At 33.0% G+C, this 22,945-nt stretch overlaps 1 protein-coding gene and 1 long non-coding RNA gene across 4 annotated transcripts; both read left to right on the top strand.

Annotated features, from left to right (window-relative positions):
- The first annotated feature begins 2,897 nt into the window (after window positions 1–2,897).
- Window positions 2,898–8,321, top strand: LOC105644323 (sulfate adenylyltransferase subunit). Its single transcript, XM_012229630.4, has 3 exons — window positions 2,898–3,175; window positions 7,555–7,776; window positions 7,871–8,321. The coding sequence occupies exons 1-3, from the start codon at window positions 2,996–2,998 to the stop codon at window positions 8,081–8,083; spliced, it is 615 nt and encodes a 204-aa protein (XP_012085020.1). The 5' UTR covers window positions 2,898–2,995; the 3' UTR covers window positions 8,084–8,321.
- A 3,038-nt stretch (window positions 8,322–11,359) lies between these two features.
- LOC119369525 (uncharacterized) lies at window positions 11,360–13,972 on the top strand. 3 transcript variants are annotated; one of them, XR_016319473.1, is made up of 4 exons: window positions 11,360–11,584; window positions 11,801–11,908; window positions 12,634–12,715; window positions 13,739–13,972. It is a non-coding gene; the product is annotated as an uncharacterized LOC119369525 (long non-coding RNA). The 3 variants fall into 3 exon arrangements; XR_016319471.1 differs by lacking the exon at window positions 12,634–12,715; XR_016319472.1 differs by lacking the exon at window positions 13,739–13,972 and having other exon boundaries at window positions 12,634–12,717.
- Window positions 13,973–22,945: the final 8,973 nt, after the last annotated feature.

The following is a 22,945-nucleotide window of genomic DNA, read 5'->3' as shown; positions in this document are numbered from 1 at the left end:
AACCATTTTCAGCAACAAATCGCTTAAAATCAATCTTTTGGCAAAATGCCTTAAAATCAACATTTTCGGCCTAAAACCGTAAAATCAACCATTTTGGCGACAATCGCCTAATTCGCACATTTTGGCAACAATTGCCTAAATCAAATCATTTTGGCTAAAAGCCATTAAAATCAACATTTTTGGCAACATGCCTAAAAATCAATCAATCTTTGGCAAAATGCCTAAACAAAATGCACAAAGCATACACACAAAATGCACAAAGCATACACAAAATCATGCACTAAGCATACACACACCCATGCATTAAGCATATCATTCAAAGCCCTCTAAAAGAGGCCTATCGAACTACGTTGACTTTGATCTTCCATTCAAACGGAAGTACGTAGGCACGTTCAGGATTTCACCCCGGGTGGCAAGTCAAAATCACTCAAACATTTTATTAATCCATCATTTACCTTGCAAAGCATTCATTCATCGGTTAGTTTATCGGCATGACATAGTCTCGGGATCCATCTCGGGTTCGTAGATTGTGCCTTAATAATTGGGATAATTAATCTAGTAACTAGGTTAATTAAAAATGGAGTCACTTAGGGTTTTTTCCTAGTTTACCCTAAAATAATTAAACAAGGTGGCGACTCACACACATCACGTGTATTTCTTCTCATTCATCATATGCATCACATGCCTATGACATTTGGGGAAGGGGTTCACATAATTACTTTATCATTATTCTTATTATGTAATTATGTATTTATTTTCATTATCATTGTTTATTATTATTATTATTATTATTATTATTAGTGTTTATTTTATCGTTATTGTTTATTGATAGTATTATTTATTTAATTATTTAATTGCATTTGAGCATGAATGTTTAATTGTGCCTTTCATTATGATGTTCAACTGATCAATATGTTTGCATTTAATTGCAATGTTTGATTAATTATGTTGTAATATTGTCGTGCTTTGCTTGTGTGGAATTGGGATGAAGTGGGTCACCATGGGTTTGTGAGAATGGTATATGTGATATGGATCCTGAATATGATATGAAATTTGGCTGGGTAAATGGGAGATCGGCGCCCCCGTGTGCACCTACTGCTATGATCTGTGTGATATGGAAAACCACAGGTTGGTTTCTTTATTGGGCGCACCTGATAATCTAAATTTGATCGCAGCCCGCAGGGTGGCCTCCTGTTGTGAGCGCCTGATGATCTAGATTTGATGGAGACGACCGGGTTACCTCCTGTTGGTATGGAAAAGAAAAGAGAGAATGGAAAAACAATGAGAGGGCTGGTCAAGTGAGGATTAGACCGGTCGGCCAGTATGGGGGATCGGCTCCCTGGTGCACACGTGAGAGGATGAGCCATGTGGGAGGACGGCTCATCGGGGGTTCGGTGACTCCACTGACTAATTTCCACGTGATGTGATTATTTGAAGGTGATATTGTTTGTGAGTGCTGGTGACATGCCATTTGTGTGACTAGCTGCGTGAGCATATAACTAGTCGGATGACTAGATTGATATATATATTTATACATTTGTGTGAATGTGTGTGTTGTGCAATAATAGTTAATCCTTAGAAAGCTCACATATCTTGTTTAATCTTTTTTTTTCAGGAAGTAAGTTTCTCTTTAATTCGATTAAGTTATATTCCTTCATCGCAGAGTTAGAAAGAAAAATTTTCTTAGACCAATAAATATTTTGCTATGTATCTAGATGTATAAAAATCTATGTATATCTATTAGTTAGTGACTCCGCAGTTGTAGAAATTGTATACAATTAGTCGTGTATTAACATAGACAATATAATTATGTGGGCTAAATGTTTAATATTATATTGAGCTGGTAAATTTTTAGTGTTTCAGGCTTACTACGGGCCTCGGGGGCCTTAAGCTTACCTGGGCCCTAGTGCTGGTCCGGCCCACGGATACGGGTCGTGACAAATAATAATAATAATAACTACACAATAAATTGAAAAAATTACTACAACAAATATTCAATATTATATAATTAATTCTACATAGGTCAAAAATAAAAAAATTATTTTTCTAAAAAAAATCTAATAATTTATGAAAATAATGAGTTTCGATTAATATTAATCCTATTTATCTCTTCATTTTCTTTGCTCTTTTGCCTCTATCTCAACATTTTTCCTGCACAAGTATCATTTATTTCATATTATAATAATATCAAATATAATAAGAATCATAAATAGTTTGTCATATTATATAATTCTTTATTTCTTTTTGAAAAAGTTAAAAGAATTGAAAAAGAGAAAGAAAGAAAAGTAAGACTCAAGAATTGACATTACGTCGACATTGTATTACCTCAGTTGAAGAAGAAAATTTGAAGTTGCTTTATCGTTCTTTTGCAATTAAAAATATGAAAAACAACAACAATAATAATAATATATCAAAAGAAAAAAAAATAAAAATTTGAGAGCACAATCAAAATCTAAAAAATTGAAAGTAAAATAATCCAAAAAAAAAAAAAAACAAAGAAGAAGAAACCGTTGTAAAGAAGATCATTAAAATTGACAGGCATATATAGATATATGTTTATAGATGTAGATAAGAAAAAAATTTAAAAGTTTTAAAATTTTAAATTCAACGATTGAAAAAGCTTTAAAGTTTTAATTTTAAATTCAACGATCAAAAAGTTTTAAAGTTTTAATTGTTCAAATTTTTAGATTTTATATATATACATGTAAAATCAATGCTCAAAAATTATTAAAAAATGTAATGAATTTCTAAAAAAAGGAAAAAGAAAATGCTCAAAGGAGCTTTTTAAAAATTTTTTTAGTCAGAATTAAAAAATATTTTCCATAAAAATTGAGACATAATTTAAATAATATTAAAAAGTTAATATATTTATTTGTGCACATTAGCATAGCAGGTTTGATAAGGTTATGTTGATTTACCACTGAAAATTGAAATTGTGTCCGACTGTAGGGAGAGAAGGGGAGAAAAAAGAAAAGTAGAGTCCAGGGAAAGGAAGATGAGAATAGCTATGGCGCAGGTTCTTAATATTAACCTAAACCCTTCCAGTTCGTGGACCCGACCCGAATCAGATTGCCTCCGGTTTAACGAGAAACGAAGTTGGATTTCTCTGCAGAAGGAGCTGAAGTGCAAGGCCAAGTTCACTTGCCTTTTTTCAGGCGGCAGCAGCGGCAGAGAGGTACTAAAACCTTTCGCTTCTTGTTTCTATCTATCTTTGCACTTCTTGCTTGCTGTGGATTTTACTTACCTGGATCCAATTGGAAGTTCTAATTTGATTATTTTGTTTGGAAATGGATATGGAAATCTCTTTTCGCAATTTTGATGTCATTTGTTTACGAGTTATCTAATTTTCTCCATTGGATATGAATGAACTTTGAAAGTGGCAAAATAGGAAATGAAATGGCCGTTCCTGAATGTATATGGATTGACATGCGATTGAAATCAGATTGCTTTTGCGGTTGTTTTGTGTAAGATTAGATTACATGAAATGTGTACAATTGCGAAGAAAATAACAAAACTGCTTTTACATTTTTAACATTTTCATTTTATTTCTGTAGTATATTAAAAAAGAAAAGTTACATGAATCATGTTGAACTGTCATTGATGGAAATTCTTTTGTATATTTCAGTATGATTTTTTACAAATTTAGTTAATTTTTATTAAAATTTTTGTACATTTATATTTATTTTTTAATTTTAATTGATTGTATTTGCACTCATCTTTAATTATATATCTTTTGTGATTTATTTATTTTTTTAACAGTTAATTGTCTTCTGCACTGGTAAGATGACAATGGTGACGAAAAATGTTTTAGATATATTTTCTTAAGTACTTTTAACTTTTTTTTTGCTTATATAAAATGCTGCAAATCCTTTTGAAAGGTTTGGACACCTTCATTAACTGTTTCTACTAATAATTTTATTTTTGTTGATTCAAAAGAAGGTTTGATTATCAGAATATTAATGTTCAAAAGAATGATAATTTGTATATCCTTTCGGTCAGAATTTTTTATAAAAAAATGTAATATAAACACTAATCAAGCATTTCTTGTTTTTGATATTTGTGAAATACTTCCTCTGCTTCTAATTTTTTATCATCACGGCCTATTTTGTTAGGATTGATTATTAGAAGTTGTTGTTGTTACAATCCTTTGTAATATTTTCTATTTAATTTATGGTAGAATTTTTTTTTCTTTCCATTTTGCTTACTGCTGAATAACTTGTACAGTACATAGATCAAACTAGGGTGGATGACATACGAATCCTCCAATCATTGATTATCAAATCTCTTCTTCTTTTTTAGTTCCATTCAATTCATATGCTGTCCTAAATCCAGATAATAGAATTTCACTGCTTTTTTCTTTTTTTCGAATTTGTTCATATATGTTTCAAAATTTTGATTGCCATGTGAGATGTAGTTTTTGTGAATTTCTATAGTGGGAATGAAGACATTATTAATTGGGGAAAATGGAGAATGAGTGGTTACTCCAGAAAAGTAATCCCATTCTTTCTCGAGGAAAAAGGGAGTGGGATTATTCTTTCATTCCCATATTAATTTCCTCTTCTTTCTATTTGAACTGTATGATCCATTTTGTTAACAATTATTAATGGCAACAGGAGATTGAATATTTGATACTTTGTATTTGATTCTTTGACTTAGTTATTTCCAATGTTGTTGGTAATAAATATGCTAATGTTCGGTTTGGTTTTAAACTTTTTCCCACTAGGTGCTAGCCACAAATGATTTTGTGCTGTAATACCTTGGTAATGTTCACAACACTCAACTAATTCACCACTTCTTCTTTTTCTCACAATATCTCATCCAAAAATGTTTTATATTCCTTGATCATTAAAAAGCCCATTCATATATTTTTGTAGATTTAATCACCCAAATTAATATGTCAAACATCTTTTTGGAACCATAATTTTTGCAACTCGCTTGTTTTATATACTTTTTCCCTTTATTTCAACTTATTATTCTGGGGCTGATGCATGAAATCAAATCATGCTAACAGCATGGCCATGTTCAAAGTTAGTTTACTACTTTTGTTTAAAATGGATAATTAACTGTATTCAGCTAGAAGACTAGTGTGCTTGCTTTGTAGTGCAGCATGGGGTTTAGGAATTCAAACCCAATTTATACCACTCTCTTTCTTAATGATTGTTATACAGAAAAGAAGGAAGCATTATCAAGTCAAAAATTTCCGTAACTTACAATTAAGTATTGCGATCAGTGATTACGTTGTAAAGGAATACTATTTTTATGTTTTAACATTTTGACATGGGACATATTTGAGCATGTAGAACTAAACACATTTTGTGGTTCATAAAGTTCATTTATATATATATGTATATCCCTAAAATTTTAGGTTTTTAACTTTTTATAGTTGGTTTTGCAAAACTCTTTGTTTCTTATTTTATTGCCTTTGGTCAAGTTTTGGAATCTAGGCGAGATAGTATAATTTGTTGTATGTCTTTAATTGTGATAATCTATTTTAATGCTCTATTTATGGGACTGCAGAATTCTTTCTTCCATTTTATCTTTTTTTTGAATTTTTTCACTTGAGACACTCCTTGAATTTGCTTTTACGGTGGGAACTAAAAGTTGTGAATCTATGCAGGCCATCTGTTGGGGGCCATCTCCCCCTCCCCCTTTTTTCTGTTTTCCTACTCGTCATTGATAGAAACTAATGGGTGGGGAAAGTTAAAAATAAATGGAGAAGTTGTGGACTTAATTAACCTTTTGAAACTTTGGAGACTAACTTTTTTTATCAACTTCAGGTACTAGAATTAACTTTGCATTTATTATTGTGAAAACTTTTATCCGCCATCAGTTCAGTGTTGTAGCTTGCCAGTTTTTCTCTTGCTTCAAATTTCTTCCTTTAAACCTATTTGTTATATTTAACTTAATTGCAATGGTGATGCTGTCAGAAAGCTCAGCCTTAATTTCACCTGTGTCATTTTATCTTATTGTCTTTTTTTTTTTTTTTTTGATTTTTTTTGACAGTCACTAAGATTCAATTTGTTTCCATAAAATCAAGCATAATGGGTTCATCTACTCTAAACTTTGCATGTTTTTCAAATTGTATCCCGTTTTAGAACTTCAATTACATTCCCAATTTGGGAACTTGATTGCAATTATAACCATAAATCAAAATTGAAATAAAATAATAACATTTTATTATTAATCTAATAAAAATATTTTCTTTTTACCCCTCTTTTTCCAACCCATTCCACACGTTGCCCTCACCTTTACTTTCTTTCTCTGTATTCTTGAAAGCCTTGAATCTAAATTAATATGTACACACACACACACACACACACACACACACACACATATTATACATGCAGAATTTGCTATATTTTGGACCTACCTTGACAAGTACCGTATTGGCTCTCAATTCTGAGCTTCTCTTTTAATTCCTACCTATCCTTGCTTCATCCAAGAGCTCACATCATCTCTTTAAATCTCAATTTTCTCATCTCCCAATTGAATAAACCACTTGATTAGACCTCAAAGTACCGTGAACATCTTGGATTCTCCTCAAAGCACTATAAACAACTTGATTTTTTTGGTTGTGAGTTTTTAGGATCTTCATCATAGTGAATAATGGCTTTTGATTGTGGATTTAGATTGCTTTATCAACTCTTCTGTTTGTTATTGGAGGATTGTAGTTGTCCTGCTATTGTCAATAGAAAGCCTTTTTGTTTTGGGAAATCAGAGCCAAAATAGTGATTATTTTCTTCAAATTTAGATCAATTAAAAAATTTATTATTATTATTTTATTTCATTTTTGATGGTGGGTTATAATTGTAATTGAGTTTCTAAATTGGGGTCGAGTAGCCAAAAATTTAATCGGGTAGATGGACCTGTTAGTTAGGCCTAAATCAACTGATTTTTCTTTATCAAATGCATTATTGCTACATTTTCATGGAATGTTACCCATAATTTTAGATGATTGTCAAGTAAAATTTTTCTAATATAGTTCTAGAGGCTACAGGCTGTCACAGTTACTCATAAATAATTTGGCTGATAGTGAATTTGGCTGAATCTTTATAGAATCTAAGCAATAATAACCGTATCGAAACAAAAATCAGAGTGGAGTGCTTTTGCTCAAACAAAATGAATGAAATTCCTTGACCATTCTAAAACATGGTAATAAATTTAGTCATGACTCATGAATGAATTTAACCCCAAGCTCATTGAATGCTGCTTGTGCGTATTATTGAGAATACCATAGGGGGGATCTGCTTATGGCTATGACCTGTGATATGATCCTCAGGTGCTGTCAAAATTAGGGGGGTGTTACACTTGAATATAGATCATAAATAAAACTTTGTTTGAAATCTAGTTAGTTGAGGTAGTTTTGTCAACGATGAACTCTCCAAGTTCCATTAAAGAATAATAATCTCATAGGTTTGTTTGAGTTTCCCAGTTCTTTGATTGAGCTTTATGCCTTTTTCAAGTCTGTTTTAGTTCTGGTCACAGTAGCCTGACATTTATGTATTAATCTTGATGCATTTCTAGATATTTATCCTTTTCGTAGCTGTGTTGCAGGAACAAGCTAGGAAAGCTTTAGAAAGTGCGCTTGGAGGAAAGAAAAATGAATTTGAGAAATGGAATAAGGAAATTAAGAAACGAGAGGAAGCAGGTGGTGGTGGAAGTTCCGGTGGAGGGGGTTGGTTTGGATGGGGTGGACGATTTGGCTGGTCCAATGGTGACAATTTCTGGCCTGAAGCACAACAAACGGGTCTTGCCGTCCTAGGTATTGTGGCCATGGTAAGCATTTTTCCCTTGAGATTCTTATATTTACAGAATATTGTTATGAGATTAGACCCTTTCTTAATCCATAATATTTACTTTGCCATTGTAGTATCTTGTGATTGCAAAAGGTGAAGTAATACTTGCAGTCACCATCAATCCCTGGCTTCATGCTTTGCGAGGAACGAGAAATGGACTCACTTTCTTATCGTCAAGAATCTTGAAAAAGACATCTCCAGAAGGTCCGGTTGATATGTCGAAGAAGGAAGTGCATATTCAGGCTTCTGCTAAAGAAAGAGTTTTGAGAAAATGGGGAGGGGATTGATTGTTTGTCTTAGCAATTTTCATTACACCCCAAGATTTTGGCAGCTGAATTCCAGATTTTTAAAAATGCAATTTGAATTTCATACTGCTTATGTTGTACGAGTAGCTTCATTCTAATGCTAGTCTTTTTTATTCTTCTGGGGCAGGGAAGATGGGGAAGGTGCTTTGAACTATATATGGAAATTAATGATAAAATATGTTGATTTTCTCCCCCATAATTTGAAATCGACCTTCCCTCCCGTTATTTTCATTTAATAACATTAGAACTGTTCTTATGATGAGAAACCAGATTTATTTGTTGAAGCAAAGCAAGAGAAAAGGTTGTCTATTCTTCAATTTTCGGAATCTTATTTAGTTCAGCTGAATAATTTCCTTTCCTGCCATATTGAGATGGATGGAAATTGAAGTGGAAATTTAAAAGTGAGTTGGTCCTTGAGGGTTGATCATAAGGTTGCTTAAATAATTTTTAATAAATATTTATGAGATTTATTTGAAATTTCATATTGGTATATTTGCAATTTGGGCCTGATTTGCTATTTTTTTTTTACGGGCTTAAATTTAAGTTTGTTATGATCAATAAACATAATTATTAATTAATGTGTGGACTCTGTGAAATCAATTTTGATATTTATTCTTTGAAAGGCACTATATATATATATATATATATATATATATGCTTAGCTAAATCAATATGTAAAATGCTTAAAAAAAAAAAATCAATTCGTAAATTATGATAAATAAAATTATTATATGTTAGAGTTACTATTCTAATATATAGTACTTTATAAATATAATAATCCTAATTATAATTAGAGTCTAATAATATAAATTAACTCTACATAAACACAATAATTATACATTTCTCTGACCTAATATATATAATGCAGTACCACCCTTCTTCAACTAGGCATGGCCACCGGTTCAGTTCGAACCGGAATCGAATCGCACTGTAGACGAACTGGAACCGGTGGTTCATGTGAATGTTAAAATATGAATCGAAATTAGCCCGAAACCGGCGGTTAACCGGCGGTTCCGGTCCGGTTCGAACCGAAAATTTTCTATTTTTATTTTCAAAATGATAATCACTCGGCCTATTTTATACATCTCTAAAAGTCTCAATAATATTATACTACATGATATACTTTACTTAAGAATTTTTTTTTAAAAATACACTTTACTTTAAAAGTTAAAAATCTAAAAAGTAAAATGGTAAAAAAAGAGATAAATATTTAGTCTAAACTTATATTATTTTTACTTTTTTTTTTACCCTTTTAAATTGTTTGCTCAGTTTAAAATTACATTCTTTTGAAGCATTTTTCAAATTTTTCTTATAATTTATTTAATTAATAACATTTAAACAAAATAAAGTGATAATTTATTTGATTATTTTGTAAAATTAATTAATTTTATTCCTATATGAGTATAAGTATTCTAAAATTTATTTAAAATAAAATTTATCAATATTTTTTAAACTCATATTAATATGTACGAAAGAAAGATGTAGCATTAAAACTGATTTTAAAAAAAAAACATATATTGCCTGAAACCGTGAACGGAACCGTCAATTCATCGGAACCGTACCGAAATCGAAATCGTCGATTCCGTAAACTGGAACCGGCGTTCAATGAACCGGCCATGCCTACCTTCAATCTTCTCTCCTTCATCTCTTTTTCTCTTAGGTGTTAGGGAGAAAAGAAAGGAATTAGACGGTGGCTAGAGTTTCATTTTTAGAAATAATAATATAATGATATATGGTACTAGTATGATTTATATTTTATTATAATATTAAGCATTATAATTATAGAATAATTAATTATAGATATTTTAATAGTTATTTTAATTATATATATATATATATCACATAAATTCATAATATAATGTCATCTATTTAATGTATATAAAAATTATTATTCTGCATACATTAGATGATAATAATTAAATTATATATATCTATATATATATATATATATATATAAAATTACGGAAAAACTATGTTAAAAGAATAATTATTGAAATATTTCTCCAAAATATTTGTTTATTATAATTTTTATTTATGAGTATGGTTTTATATCTATCAAACAATATTTTTATTTCATTTATTTATAATTTACAAATTGATTTAGTTATCTATGTCTTTTTAAGAATAAATGTTTAAAATGGCTCAGTTTTTTTGTAAATGTATTCTCTACCGTTTGAAAATCATGGCATTCCTCTTGAAAAAATCAAATAATAAATGTTCAATTTTTTTGACCAATGTGGCTATAAAAGCTAAAGATATTAATGATTCCTTGGGATTTTAGTCAAACAATGCAATAGATACAATGAAGTTTTTGAAATTCTAAGTCCATCGTCTCATTCTCTCTCCTCTATAAAATAAAGGTAGAAAGATAATACCATGATTATTGCTCTATGGTATTAAAGTAATCTTACTCCTAATGAGCCAGGCTCGTGATGAGCCAAACTTAATTTTTCGATTTTTTTTATCCTGCCATGTTGAGATGGAAATTGAAGTGAGAATTTAAAAGTGAGTTCATCATTATTTAGTCCTTGAGGGTTGATCATAAATTGCTTAAATGGTTACTAAACAATTTTTATGAGATTTATTTGAAATTTCATATTTGTATATTGATGTAAATGAAAATGTTTTCTTTGCCATTTCTTCTTTCAGTTAGATTGGTCGTTAATTTAAAAAATAAAATACAAGCGAGCTACAGATGTTGGTCAAATTAATTATCATTATTTATTATTTATATTTAATTCTTATTAGCACTAATTATAATTCATGATTTATTATAATACTAAGTATGATAATTATAAAATATTTAACTATAAATATTGTAATAGTTATTTAAATTATTTATAAATAATTATCATTTTATAATATATGTTGCATATAAATTCAAAATATAATGTCTATCTACTTAATGTATATAAAAATTATTATCTACATAAACATTATATGATAAAGAATTAAATTATTTATATGTAAAAAATTGCATAATTAATGTAATACCCTGAATTTTTATTTTCAAAAATTTTCCAATTAAATTTAATGAAACGACAGCTTGGAAATTATATTAATATTTTAGTTCGAATACTGTGATAAACCGAACCGAAAATCGATTGGAAAACTCAAAAACCAAACGAAATGAGACCAAATCACTGAATTGGACCGAACCGGTTTGAATCGAACCGGACCGGCCCATTTCTTTTCTTTTCTTTTTCTTTTTCTTTCTCTTTCTCTTCGTTTATTCCTTCTCCTTCTCCAGTTGCGTCACCTCCTCCTCCTCCTCCTCCCTCTCCTTCGATCTCCGTCCTCCGGCCACCAAATTCGGCAAATGAACACTCTAAAAACATCTACTCAACGCAAGGAAGAAGATTATAGCTTAGATTTGAACTGAAATTGCGTCTATTTTGAAGGGGAAGAGCTTGAAGTTTCGGCCACCGTGGTTACACTTTTTTCCGGCGATTCACGGCGTTTCAGGCAAGCCTAGAGCGCAAGGTGAGTACCAAATGACTCCTCTCTTCTTCCTCTTTCATTTGATGGCCTCCTCGTCGACTGTAATAACCGGAATCGGAAAACCCAAAATGGGTTTCACCAAACCTTTCCGGTCAATTTCCGGCCAAATAGTTCATACCCACCTTGATTTGAATACATATTAGTGATCCTCTCATCGAAACGAATAAAATGATATATTGTTTGTTAATTTTGGTGAAGATTTGACTTTTTCGGCCACCGTGCACGGCGGCGGTCCGGCGAGGACTTCAAAGGCAGAATGTTCTCCTCTTTGCGCGGATCACGGAAATCAAATCCGATTTTCGATCGGTACACTCTAAAGCTTAATTTGTAATTTTTGAATAAATCCCGAGATAATTAATTAATGAATTTAATTAAGTAGTTAAATAAATTAAATTTGATATTGTTAAATATATTCCATGAATATTAATTATAACTATAAAATCGGTGTTGAAATATAAATTTCTAGCTAATAATAATGTAAGTAAAATTTGGAAATTTTATTAGTAAGTAAATAGTTATAGCATAATTAATTATAATGAGAATTTAATTTGATTAAGAATATGCCCGATGAATAGACTCTGAATTGAATGAAAGAATGAATGATGGTTTTGGCGGACGAGATGAGTTAATGTGAATTGCCCGATGGATGGGCTGTGTGTTGACATATGGTTTATGTAAAAATTTGGATAGTCCAGTTTATAGAGGAAATGTTGCTGAAATTTTTATAGAACACTTAATGAAGAATTAAATTAGTTATATTCTTAATAAGTAGTGACGACTAAAATTTTAGGTATTAAGAAATATTATACAATATTATAATTATCATTATACAATATTCCTCACTGAATAATTAGAGATTTTATCTAAAGGTTATAAATTAGAATAATTATTTATATAAATGAGAGAACCTAGATATATATGCATATATAACAAGTGAATTAAATGACCAGTAGCCAAAATAAATAAACGAATGTGAAATATAAGTTTTTGAATTAAAATTCTTATTTAGAATTTTCTTGTTTATTTTAAAGGTTTATAAAATACAAAATGCGAGGACAAAAGCTGGAAGCATGTGGCTAAAAAGGCAGTCCTTTTAAAGGACAATAAAGAACTGTGAGTAGTGTTAGATAACTAGTATCATCCACCTGCATTCATGCATTCACGGCTAAATGTTATCATGCATTATTTTGTTGAATTGCCATATCGTGCTGCCCTATTTGTATTGCTTGATTAGCTGTGATGTGATATTACTGTGCCTTGGTTGTGTGGAATTGGGATGAAGTGGGTCACCATGGGTTTGTGAGACTGTTTCTGTTATATGGATCCTGATTATGATTCTGATTCTGTTATATGGATCCTGATTCTGATTTCTGTTAGCCGGGTAAATGGGAGATCGGCGCCCCCGTGTGCACCTACTGTTCTGATCTGTATGATATGGAAAACCACGGGTTGGTCTCTTTGGGCGCACCTGATAATCTAGATCTGATCGCAGCCTGCAGGGTGGCCTCCTGTTGTGAGCGCTTGAAGATCTAGATTTGATGGAGACGACCGGGTTGCCTCCTGTTGGTATAAAAAAAAAAGAAGAGAAAAGAAGAGATTATACTGAAATCACAGGTTGGCTTCTTTATTTGGGCGCACCTGATAATCTAGATTTGATCGCAGCCCGCAGGGTGGCCCGCAGGGTGGCCTCCTGTTGTGAGCGCCTGATGATCTAGATTTGATGGAGACGACCGGGTTGCCTCCTGTTGATAAAAAAATAAATAAATAAAAATAAATAAAAAAGAGAGAAAGACTGGAAAAATAATGAGAGGACTGGTTGTGTGAGGATTGAACCGGTCGGCTAGAATGGGGGATTGGCTCCCTGGTGCACACGTGAGAGGATGAGCCATGTGGGAGGACGGCTCATCGGGGTTTGGTGACTCCACTGACTAATTTCCACGTGATGTGATTATATGAAGGTGATAATACTTGTGATTGCTGTTGTATTGCCATTTGTGTGACAAATTGCATGATCATATAATTAAACGGTAATCGGATAAAAATATTTTAGCATCTGTGTGATTGTGTGGGGTGAGAGGGTTATCTAACCCTACTCATTGAGTTTGGCGCTCACCCCTGCCTACTATTTTTTTTCAGGTAATAGAAAGAAAGGAAAGCCCTATGAAGTTGAGACACTTATTGTAGAAGACGGTTAATGATAGAAATAACGATGTAAATATAAAGGTAGAGTTCCGCAATTATATTCCAGTTGGATTGTAAATAAATAATAAAAGTCCATATTAAACATATGAACTGTATTTTAGATGCATATGTATAATAAGTAAATGGGCCTGAATCCATAATTATGAATAGAATGTGAGATTTAAATAAGTTAGGCTTACTACGGGCTTCGGGGGCCTTAAGCCCACCCAGGTCCTAGTGCCGGTCCGGCCCACGGAAATGGGTCGTGACAATTAACTATTTCAAAATAATAATTATTAAATTATTCACTCCAATACACTTATTTACCATAATTTTTATTTATGAGTATAATTTTATATTTCTATCTAACAATATTTTTATTTCATTTATTTATAATTTACAAATTGATTAGCTTTAAATATAGCTTTTTAAGAACAAATGTTTAAAGCAGCTTACTGATAGAGCGTCTTAGTTATATGAATGATGTTATGGGTTCTGTCTCATTGATAATATACAATAATAAAATATATAAAAGGATAATATAAAAAGATATTAAATTTCTAAATAAACTCTAACTAATAGATAATATATGACCTCTAATCCTTATCCTAATATAATTATCCTTATTCTAGTATATATATCCCAAATTAATTCCAGAGAAGGGCTAATTCTAGATTCACAATTCTCTCTTTCACTCAATTTCTGATAAGTTAGCACTCATCAATTAACATTTTACTACCCAATTGGATAATAGGGCCCACACTAATTAAAAGGGAGCCCAAACTTGGGTGATAAACTATGAACTTTTTTCACTCAGAGGTACATTTATAAATTTAGCTTACATGTTCAGTTTTTGACCAATGGATGTGGCTAGATGAGTTAAAAATATTAATGGTTCCTTGGATTTTTAGTCAAACAATGTAAGGGATATAATGATGTTTTTGAAATTTAAGTTCATCATCTCATTCTCTTCTCTACATAAATTAAGTGTAAAAACGTAATAACACATCCATTAGTTTAAGGGTATTAAAGTAATCTTACTCCTAAAAAGCCAGGCTCATGATGAACAAAATTATATTCTCAACTTTTTCTATCCTGCCATAATGAGGTGGAAATTGAAGTGATAATTTAAAAGTGAGTTCATCACTATTTAGTATTTAGGGCTGATATGGGGCTCGATTTTCAAAGTTTTTTTTATGGCATTAAATGTGAGTTTGCTATAATCAATATAAAAGATGAACTTTTTTCACTCAAAGGTACATTTATAAATATAGCCTACATGTTTAGTTTTTTAACCAATGAATGTGGCTAGATAAGCTAAAACTATTAATGGTTCCTTGGATTCTTAGTCAAAAAATACAAGAGATATAATGATGTTTTTGAAATTCAAGTTCATCATCTCATTCTCTTCTCTCTATAAATTAAATGTAAAAAGGTAATAGCACACTCATTGCTTTAAGTTTATTAAAGTAATCTTATTCCTAAAAGGCCATGCTTGATGAACCAAATTCATGTTCCCAATTTTTTCTATCCAGCCATATAGAAGTGGAAATTCAAGTGGTAATTTAAAAGTTAGTTCATCATCATTTTGTACTTAGGGCTGATATGGGGCTTGATTTTCTAAACTTTTTTATGGCATTGAATTTAAGTATGCTACAATCAACATAAAAGATGAACTTGTTTCTCTCAGAGGTACATTTATAAATGTAGCACACATGTTCAGTTTTTTAATCAATGAATGTGTTTGGATAAGTTAAAAATATTAATGGTTCCTTGGATTTTTAGTCAAACAATGCAAGAGATATAATGATGTTTTTGAAATTCAAGTTCATCATGTCATTCTCTTCTCTCCATAAACTAAGTGTAAAAAGGTAATAGCACACTCATTGCTTTAGGGGTATTAAAGTGATCTTACTCCTAATAAGCCAGGCTCATGATGGACCAAAATTATGTTTTCAGTTTTTTCTATCTTGCCATATTGAAGTGGAAATTGAAGTGGTAATTTAAAAGTTAGTTCATAATTATTTAGCGGGAAAATTATTATTTCGTCCTTGAGATTTTACATAATTATTTAGGTAGTCCTCGACATTTATAAATATATTTATAACGTCCTTGAGGTTTGCTACCGTCATATTAATTGGTCCTTCCATCAAAAAAATACATTTTTTCCGTTAATTTTGAGAGGAAAAGACGAAATTATCCTTTGGAAAAATAATTATTTCGTCCCTGAGGTTTGCCATAATTATTAAGTAGTCCTCGACATTTATACAAATATTTATAACGTCCCTGAGGTTTATTTCCGTCATATTAATTGGTCCTTCCATAAAAAAAAATACACTTTTTCCGTTAATTTTGAGCGGAAAAGATGAAATTATCCTTTATAAGTTTTCATTGACATTATTGTCAATCCCTTTCCTCTAAAATACCTGAAACTCAAATTTTCACCATCTTCCTCAATCCAACGCGGTCTTCATTGCCACCACCATGTCTCTGTCAAGTATCATCTCCATAACCAGATCACCAACAAAACTAAAAGGGAAAATAATTATTTCGTCGCTAAGGTTTGCCATAATTATTTGAGTAGTCCCCGCCATTTATACAAATATTTATAACGTTCCTGAGGTTACTTCCGTCATATTACTTGGTCTTTCTGTCCAAAAAACACACTTTTTGCTGTTAATTTTTAATAGAATGACCAAACTAACCTAAATCCTCTAATCAAGGAGAGAGAGATAAATAGATGAAGGGTGATGATGGCTTGATTGAGTTTGGATGTTGGGTTTTAGTTTTGGTGGTGATCTGGTTATGGAGATGATAGTTTTCATTGACACGGTGGTGGCAATGAAGACCGCGTTGGGTTGAAGAAGATGATGAAAATGTGAGTTTTAGGTATTTTAGAGGAAAGGGATTAATAATAATGTCAATGAAAACTTATAAAGGATAATTTCGTCTTTTCCACTCAAAATTAACAGAAAAAAGTGTATTTTTTTTATGGAAGGACCAATTAATATGATGGAAGTAAATCCCAGGGACATTATAAATATTTGTATAAATGTAGGGGACTACTTAATAATTATGGCAAACCTCAGGGACGAAATAATTATTTTTCTAAAGGATAATTTCGTCTTTTCTTCTCAAAATTAACAGAAAAAGTGTATTTTTTTTGACGGAAGGACCAATTAATATGACGGTGGCAAACCTCAGGGACGTTATAAATATATGTATAAATGTCGAGGACTACCTAAATAATTATGTAAAACCTCAGGGATGCAATAATAATTTTCCCGTTATTTAGTACTTGAGGGTTGATATGGGGTCCGATTTCTAAGTTTTTAATGGAATCGAATGTGAGTCTGCTATAATCAACATGAAAGATGAACTTTTTTCACTCAGAGGTATATTTATAAATTTAGTCTACATGTTCAGTTTTTTTACCAATGAATGTGGCTAGATAAGCTAAAAATATTAATGGTTCCTTCGATTTTTAGTCAAATAATGCAAGAGATATAATGATACTTTTGAAATAGCACACTCATGGCTTTAAGGGTATTGAAGTAATCTTACTCCTAAAAAGCCGGCTCACAATGAACCAAAATTATGTTTCAAATTTTTTCCTATCCTACCATATTGAAGTGGAAATTGAAGTGGTAATTTGATAGTTAGTTCACCATTAGTAGTTTTTGAGGATTGATATGGGCTAATCTTCTAAATTTTTTTATGGCATTAAATGTGTGTCTGCTATAATCAACATAAAATATGAACTTTTTTACTCAGAGATACATTTATAAATGTAGCTTACATATTCAGTTTTTTGACCAATGAATGTGGCCAGATAAGCTAAAAATATTAATGGTTCCTTGAATTTTAAGTGAAACAATGCAAGAGATATAATGATGTTTTTAAAATTGGAGTTCATCATCTTATTCTCTCATCTCCATAAACTAAGTGTAAAAAGGTAATAGCACACTCATTGCTTTAAGGGTATTAAAATAATCTTACTCCAAAAAAGCCAAGCTCATGATGAACCCAAATTATGTTCACACTTTTCTATCCTGCTATATTGAAGTGGAAATTCAACTGGTAATTTAAAAGTTAGTTCATCATTATTTTGTACTTAGGGCTGATATGGGGCTTGATTTTCTATTTTTTTTTATGGCATTGAATATGAGTATGCTACAATCAACATAAAAGATGAACTTATTTCGCTCAGAGGTACATTTATAAATGTAGCATACATGTTCAGTTTTTTAACCAATGAATGTGTTTGGATAAGCTAAAAATATTAATAGTTCCTTGGATTTTTCAGTCAAACAATGTAAGAGATATAATGATGTTTTTGAAATTCAAGTTCATCATTGATTCTCTTCTCTCCATAAACTAAGCATAAAAAGGTAATAGCACACTCATTACTTTAAGGGTATTAATATAATCTTACTCCTATTTAAAGTACTACACCCTTAAAAAAAATAGGTTTCCTCTTTACTAGGTTCCTCTGTTCAGCCAGTTGATGTCTCTGTGCTGATGGGGCAACCACCAGGTGGAGGTCCAACCACGATGTCGTCTCCTGCATGTTCTTTTCGTGATTGTCTGCTTTCGCAGTCTACTCGAACACTAATGCAGCCTAGTGTTTTCCAAAGTTTGAGTTTTTCATTGTTTGAGGCTTAGGCGAGGAAGGTTCGTTGTTTGAAGCCACGGGTTGTGGTGAACAAAGATGTTGTTCAAGAATTGAGTGAGCCTAATGTCAGATTCGTTGATTATTAAAGTCTATGGCAAGTCAGTTGGCAACTCCTTTTTGGTCAATCGTTTACACTTGCTTCGGAAGCATTCAAAGGAATTGGAAGTGATTGACCTAGGTTATGTTTTTTATCTAGCGAAGTTTGAAGATAAGGAGGATATGTTGCATAAATCTCTGAGGGGCCTTACATGGTTGGTGGACAACATCTCTCTATTTAGAAGTGGAAGCAGGTTTTTAGCCATCTGCATCCAGGATTTCCTCCATGATTATATGGGTCCGTTTAATTGAATTCCCTATGGAGTTTTATTATGACGAAGTTCTTTTTGCTGCGACAAGTGCTATTATTCTACTATCAAAATTGATCTACAAACTGCCATGGCTTCATGTGGAGGTTTGCCTAAGTAAGTGTGGAGTTGAATCTTGAACAACCGTTAGTCTTGAAGGTTTTTATTTGTGTAGCATGGCGGCGAGTGGAGTATGAGGATATTGTTGGGTTGTGTTCTGCTTGTGGTCATGTTGGCCATCGCTCGGAGGCTTGCTCGGAGGCTGTTAGAGCGGTGGTTGATTTTTAGATGGAATCTTATTCTCGGGTGGATTTGCATGTCGTAGGCTCGGATTCTGTGGAGGATGTTGAGATTTTTGGCCCTTAGATGGTTGCACAGCGCAAGTCTCACGAACATCCAAAATTCAAATATACTAGAGGTGGTTTGAGTAAATTAAAATTGGGCAAAGGGAGTAATAATCGATTTGCTTTGTTGGGTATGGAGGTTGATGTTAGCCTCCTTTGTTGAAAACAAAAAAAAAAATATATATATAAAATTTAGTTTTGCTCAATCCCACATCGTTGAGAAGAGCATGTGAGGGTGGTGGATTGGCTATAAAAAGAAGCCAAGGTTTAGGTTTCTAAACACTAAAAACACTTCAATGTGTTTTATATTAGGGATTTAGAGCAAGTCTTTTGGAATCCCTTGGAGTATAAAATATTTGGGGTGTTTTGAGGGTGTTGGGTAGAAAAATATTTTGTAATTGTGGTTGTAACAATTTGCCGCATAGTGAATATTTTTTTTGGTTGTCGTTTGGCAACGACCGTGGTTTTTTCTCCACTTGGGGAGTTTTCCACGTTAAATTATCGTGTTATTTATTCTCTTTAATTTCTCAATCATTATTTTATTTTCTCATTTGTTCATGTCCGAAGGGCGGGAAAATATTAATTTTCCCAACAAGTGGTATCAGAGCCTAGTTGTTAGGCGGAGCTTTTAGTGTTAAAATAATTTCTTGTAATTTAAATTATAAGTATGCACTGTGGTTGCGGCTTAGTCTGATCTTCCACATCAAAAATACTGTTGTTAAGCAGGTGGAGCTTTGCTTTGGTGTGCTTGAGTACTGGTGGTGAAGATCCTGACGATAATTATTGAAGTTATTTTAGTACGAAAGTTCTGATAATATACCGTGCACGTAACTTCTGTCTAGAAGGCTGGATTTTAAGTGGGACCATTTGTGACCCCTCCGCCCAACTGGGAGTTTACGTGAAATTGTAATACTGTCTAAGAGATCATTGTGGTCTTTCCTGGGTATTGCCGAATCGGTTTACTTCACTAATTATTGGGTTCACTGTTATAAGCACAAGTAAGCATGTCGGCTATGAGATGTGAGATTTAGAAATTTGACGAGAGAATGAATTTTGCACTGTGGCAAGTGCAAGTCAAAGACTTGTTGATTCAGTCTGGACTGAATAAGGTTTTGCAGGGTAAACTAGTCAGCAGAAAGAATTCAGGAAAAGACAGTGGTAGTGGAGACTCAAAAAAAATCCAAGATTAGCGATGAAGAATGGGAGGAGCTGGATATCAAAGCGGCAAGTCAAATTCACATGTGTCTAGCAAAAAATGTTCTTGTTAATGTGGTTGGATTGTCCACGACAAAGGAGTTGTGGGAGAAACTGGAAGAATTGTACCAGGGAAAAAATATATCCAACAGGTTATATTTGAAGGAGCAATTTCATACGTTGAAAATGGCGGAAGGTACAAAGCTGTCAGATCACCTGAGTGTTCTTAACAGCATCGTCTCTGAATTGGAAACTCTTGGAGTGCAGACCGAAGATGAAGATAAAGCTCTCCGACTCATCCTGTCACTTCCTTCGACATATGAGCACATGACACCTGTTCTGAAATATGGTAGTAAGGAAGTGGTGTATGCGGATGTGGTTAGTAAGCTCATTACTGAGGAGAGAAGACTGAATGAAATAAAAAATAAATCATATGAGGATTCAACTTTATTTGTCGGTACCAGGAAAAAGAATAAAAGCTCCGAAAAGAGGAAGGTTGTCTGCTGGGGTTGTGGTCAAACTGGACACGTGAGGAAGGATTGCCCGAATGGTGGAGCTGATTCGGCTAGAGGCTCTAACGTTGTTGCTGCCAATGTGATCTCCTGTGGCGAAGGAGATGATGTGTTCTCTCTGTAATTGAGAGATGTGTGTCCTTATGGCATGATTGCTACCCGTTGAGATGCCATGGAAGAGGACGGATTATTGGTAGCTGGTCCACGGAAATGCGCACGGCATTGGTTGACAGTTGATGCAAAGTGTGTGGTGGAAAAAATATGTCGACGGCTAATGAACTCTCGGAAAAGTCAACAGGAGGGTTGCACCATAAACTATTAGCGGGATTCGACATGGCCGATGGAAAATTCTTGGAGTCGGTAAAGTGGTTCCAAGTAGCGATACTCTTTTATGGTGGAGTATGATAATTCTTGATGATAGAAATTATGATTGTCGGTAGCAAACAATGTTGTGTTTTTTTTTAATTTTATTTTCAATGTGGAGATTGTTAGCCTCCTTTGTTGATATATATATATATATATATATATATATATAAAATTTAGTTTTGCTCAATCCCACATCGGGGAGAAGAGCATGTGAGGGTGGTGGATTGGCTATAAAAAGAAGCCAAGGTTTAGGTTTCTAAACACACGAAAAACACTTGAATGTGTTTTATATTAGAGATTTAGAGCAAGTCTTTTGGAATTCCTTGGAGTATAAAATATTTGCGGTGTTTTGAGGGTGTCGGTTAGAAAATATTTTGTAATTGTGGTTGTAACAATTTGCCGCATAGTGAATATTTTTCTTGGTTGTCGTTTGGCAACGGCCGTGGTTTTTTCTCCACTTGGGGAGTTTTCCACGTTAAATTATCGTGTTATTTATTCTCTTTAATTTCTCAGTCATTATTTTATTTTTTCATTTGTTCCTATTTGAAGTCAGTTCGAAGGGCGGGAAAATAGCGATTTTCCCAATAGTTGATTCGGCGTCAGTGTTTGATTCCATGCACATGCAGGTGGACGTTGGTTCTGGGGGGTAATAAAGAAGGTGGGCCTTCTAAGAAGTGTGATAAGGGGAAAGGAGTGGCTCGACCTACTCAGGCCGTGGGCCGGGTTGCTTCTAAAATTGCTACAAAGGGTAGAGGTAATGAGGCTCCCTCCTCCAATTGCTGTGGGTCAGTCTGCTCTTAAGGCCCATGCTAAGCTCGGCCAGACGACTCAAGCCCTTATTGTTGGCCTGTTGAGTGCTTGTGGGACGATGCCGGTTCCTGTGTCTGAATTAGTTGGCCCAACTTTGGCTTCTTCGGGAACAAGTTTAATTTCTTCTAAATTGACAACGTCGACTTTGGTTATCGCCGATAAGTCCCTTCGATGTGTTGGTTAGTCTAGTTCGGGTGCTCCGACGATTGTATTTTTTGTTTTGATGGCTCCTAATCTTGATAATGGTGCTGGTTTAGTAGGTCTGGATGGTGTCAGGTGGTAGCACTTACTGCTTGTGGCTGTGTGTGGTGGTGATATGGGCCTACAATAATCGGTTGAGGGGGAGGCTAGGAGTTTGTCGATGTTTATTGCAGGTAGCGAGGTGCATTGTCGTAGTCGAAGTCCCAGACGGCAACTGTGATTTGATTAACCCTTTTCCTTTTAATTTTTTTTCAATGGATTTGAAAATTATTATGTGGAATTGTGATGGTGCTGCTAAAAGGGCTTTGTGCACTCATGTTAAAGAATTGAAACATATATATAATTCTGATTTATTGATTATTGTTAAGCCTCGACTTTCTGGTGATGCTGTGATTACTGTGGCTAGTAAATTGGGATTTTCGGGCTTTCAATTATCTGATTCTTTGGGTTTTGCTAGTGGTGTTTGGATTTTGTGGCATAAGGATGCTTGTCACATCTAGATACTGAAACTTGATTCTCAGTTTATTCACTGCTCTATTTCGGGTTCAGTAGTGAGGGATTGGTTTTTAAGACAGTTTATACTAGTCCGGTTCGTAGTAGGAGGGATGCTTTTTGGAATTGTATGTATGATATTGTTGTTGATATGGCTTTTCCTTTTTTTTGGTGATTTTAATGATATTGCCTCTCTTGCTGAGAAGAAAGGTGGTGTTGCTCCA

Source organism: Jatropha curcas, chromosome 2 (genome assembly GCF_041381405.1).
Source record: "Jatropha curcas cultivar XTBG-Jc1 chromosome 2, XTBG_Jcur_1.0, whole genome shotgun sequence".
In the NCBI taxonomy this organism is placed as follows: Eukaryota; Viridiplantae; Streptophyta; class Magnoliopsida; order Malpighiales; family Euphorbiaceae; genus Jatropha; species Jatropha curcas.
This window is presented reverse-complemented; position numbering and strand designations above follow the sequence as displayed.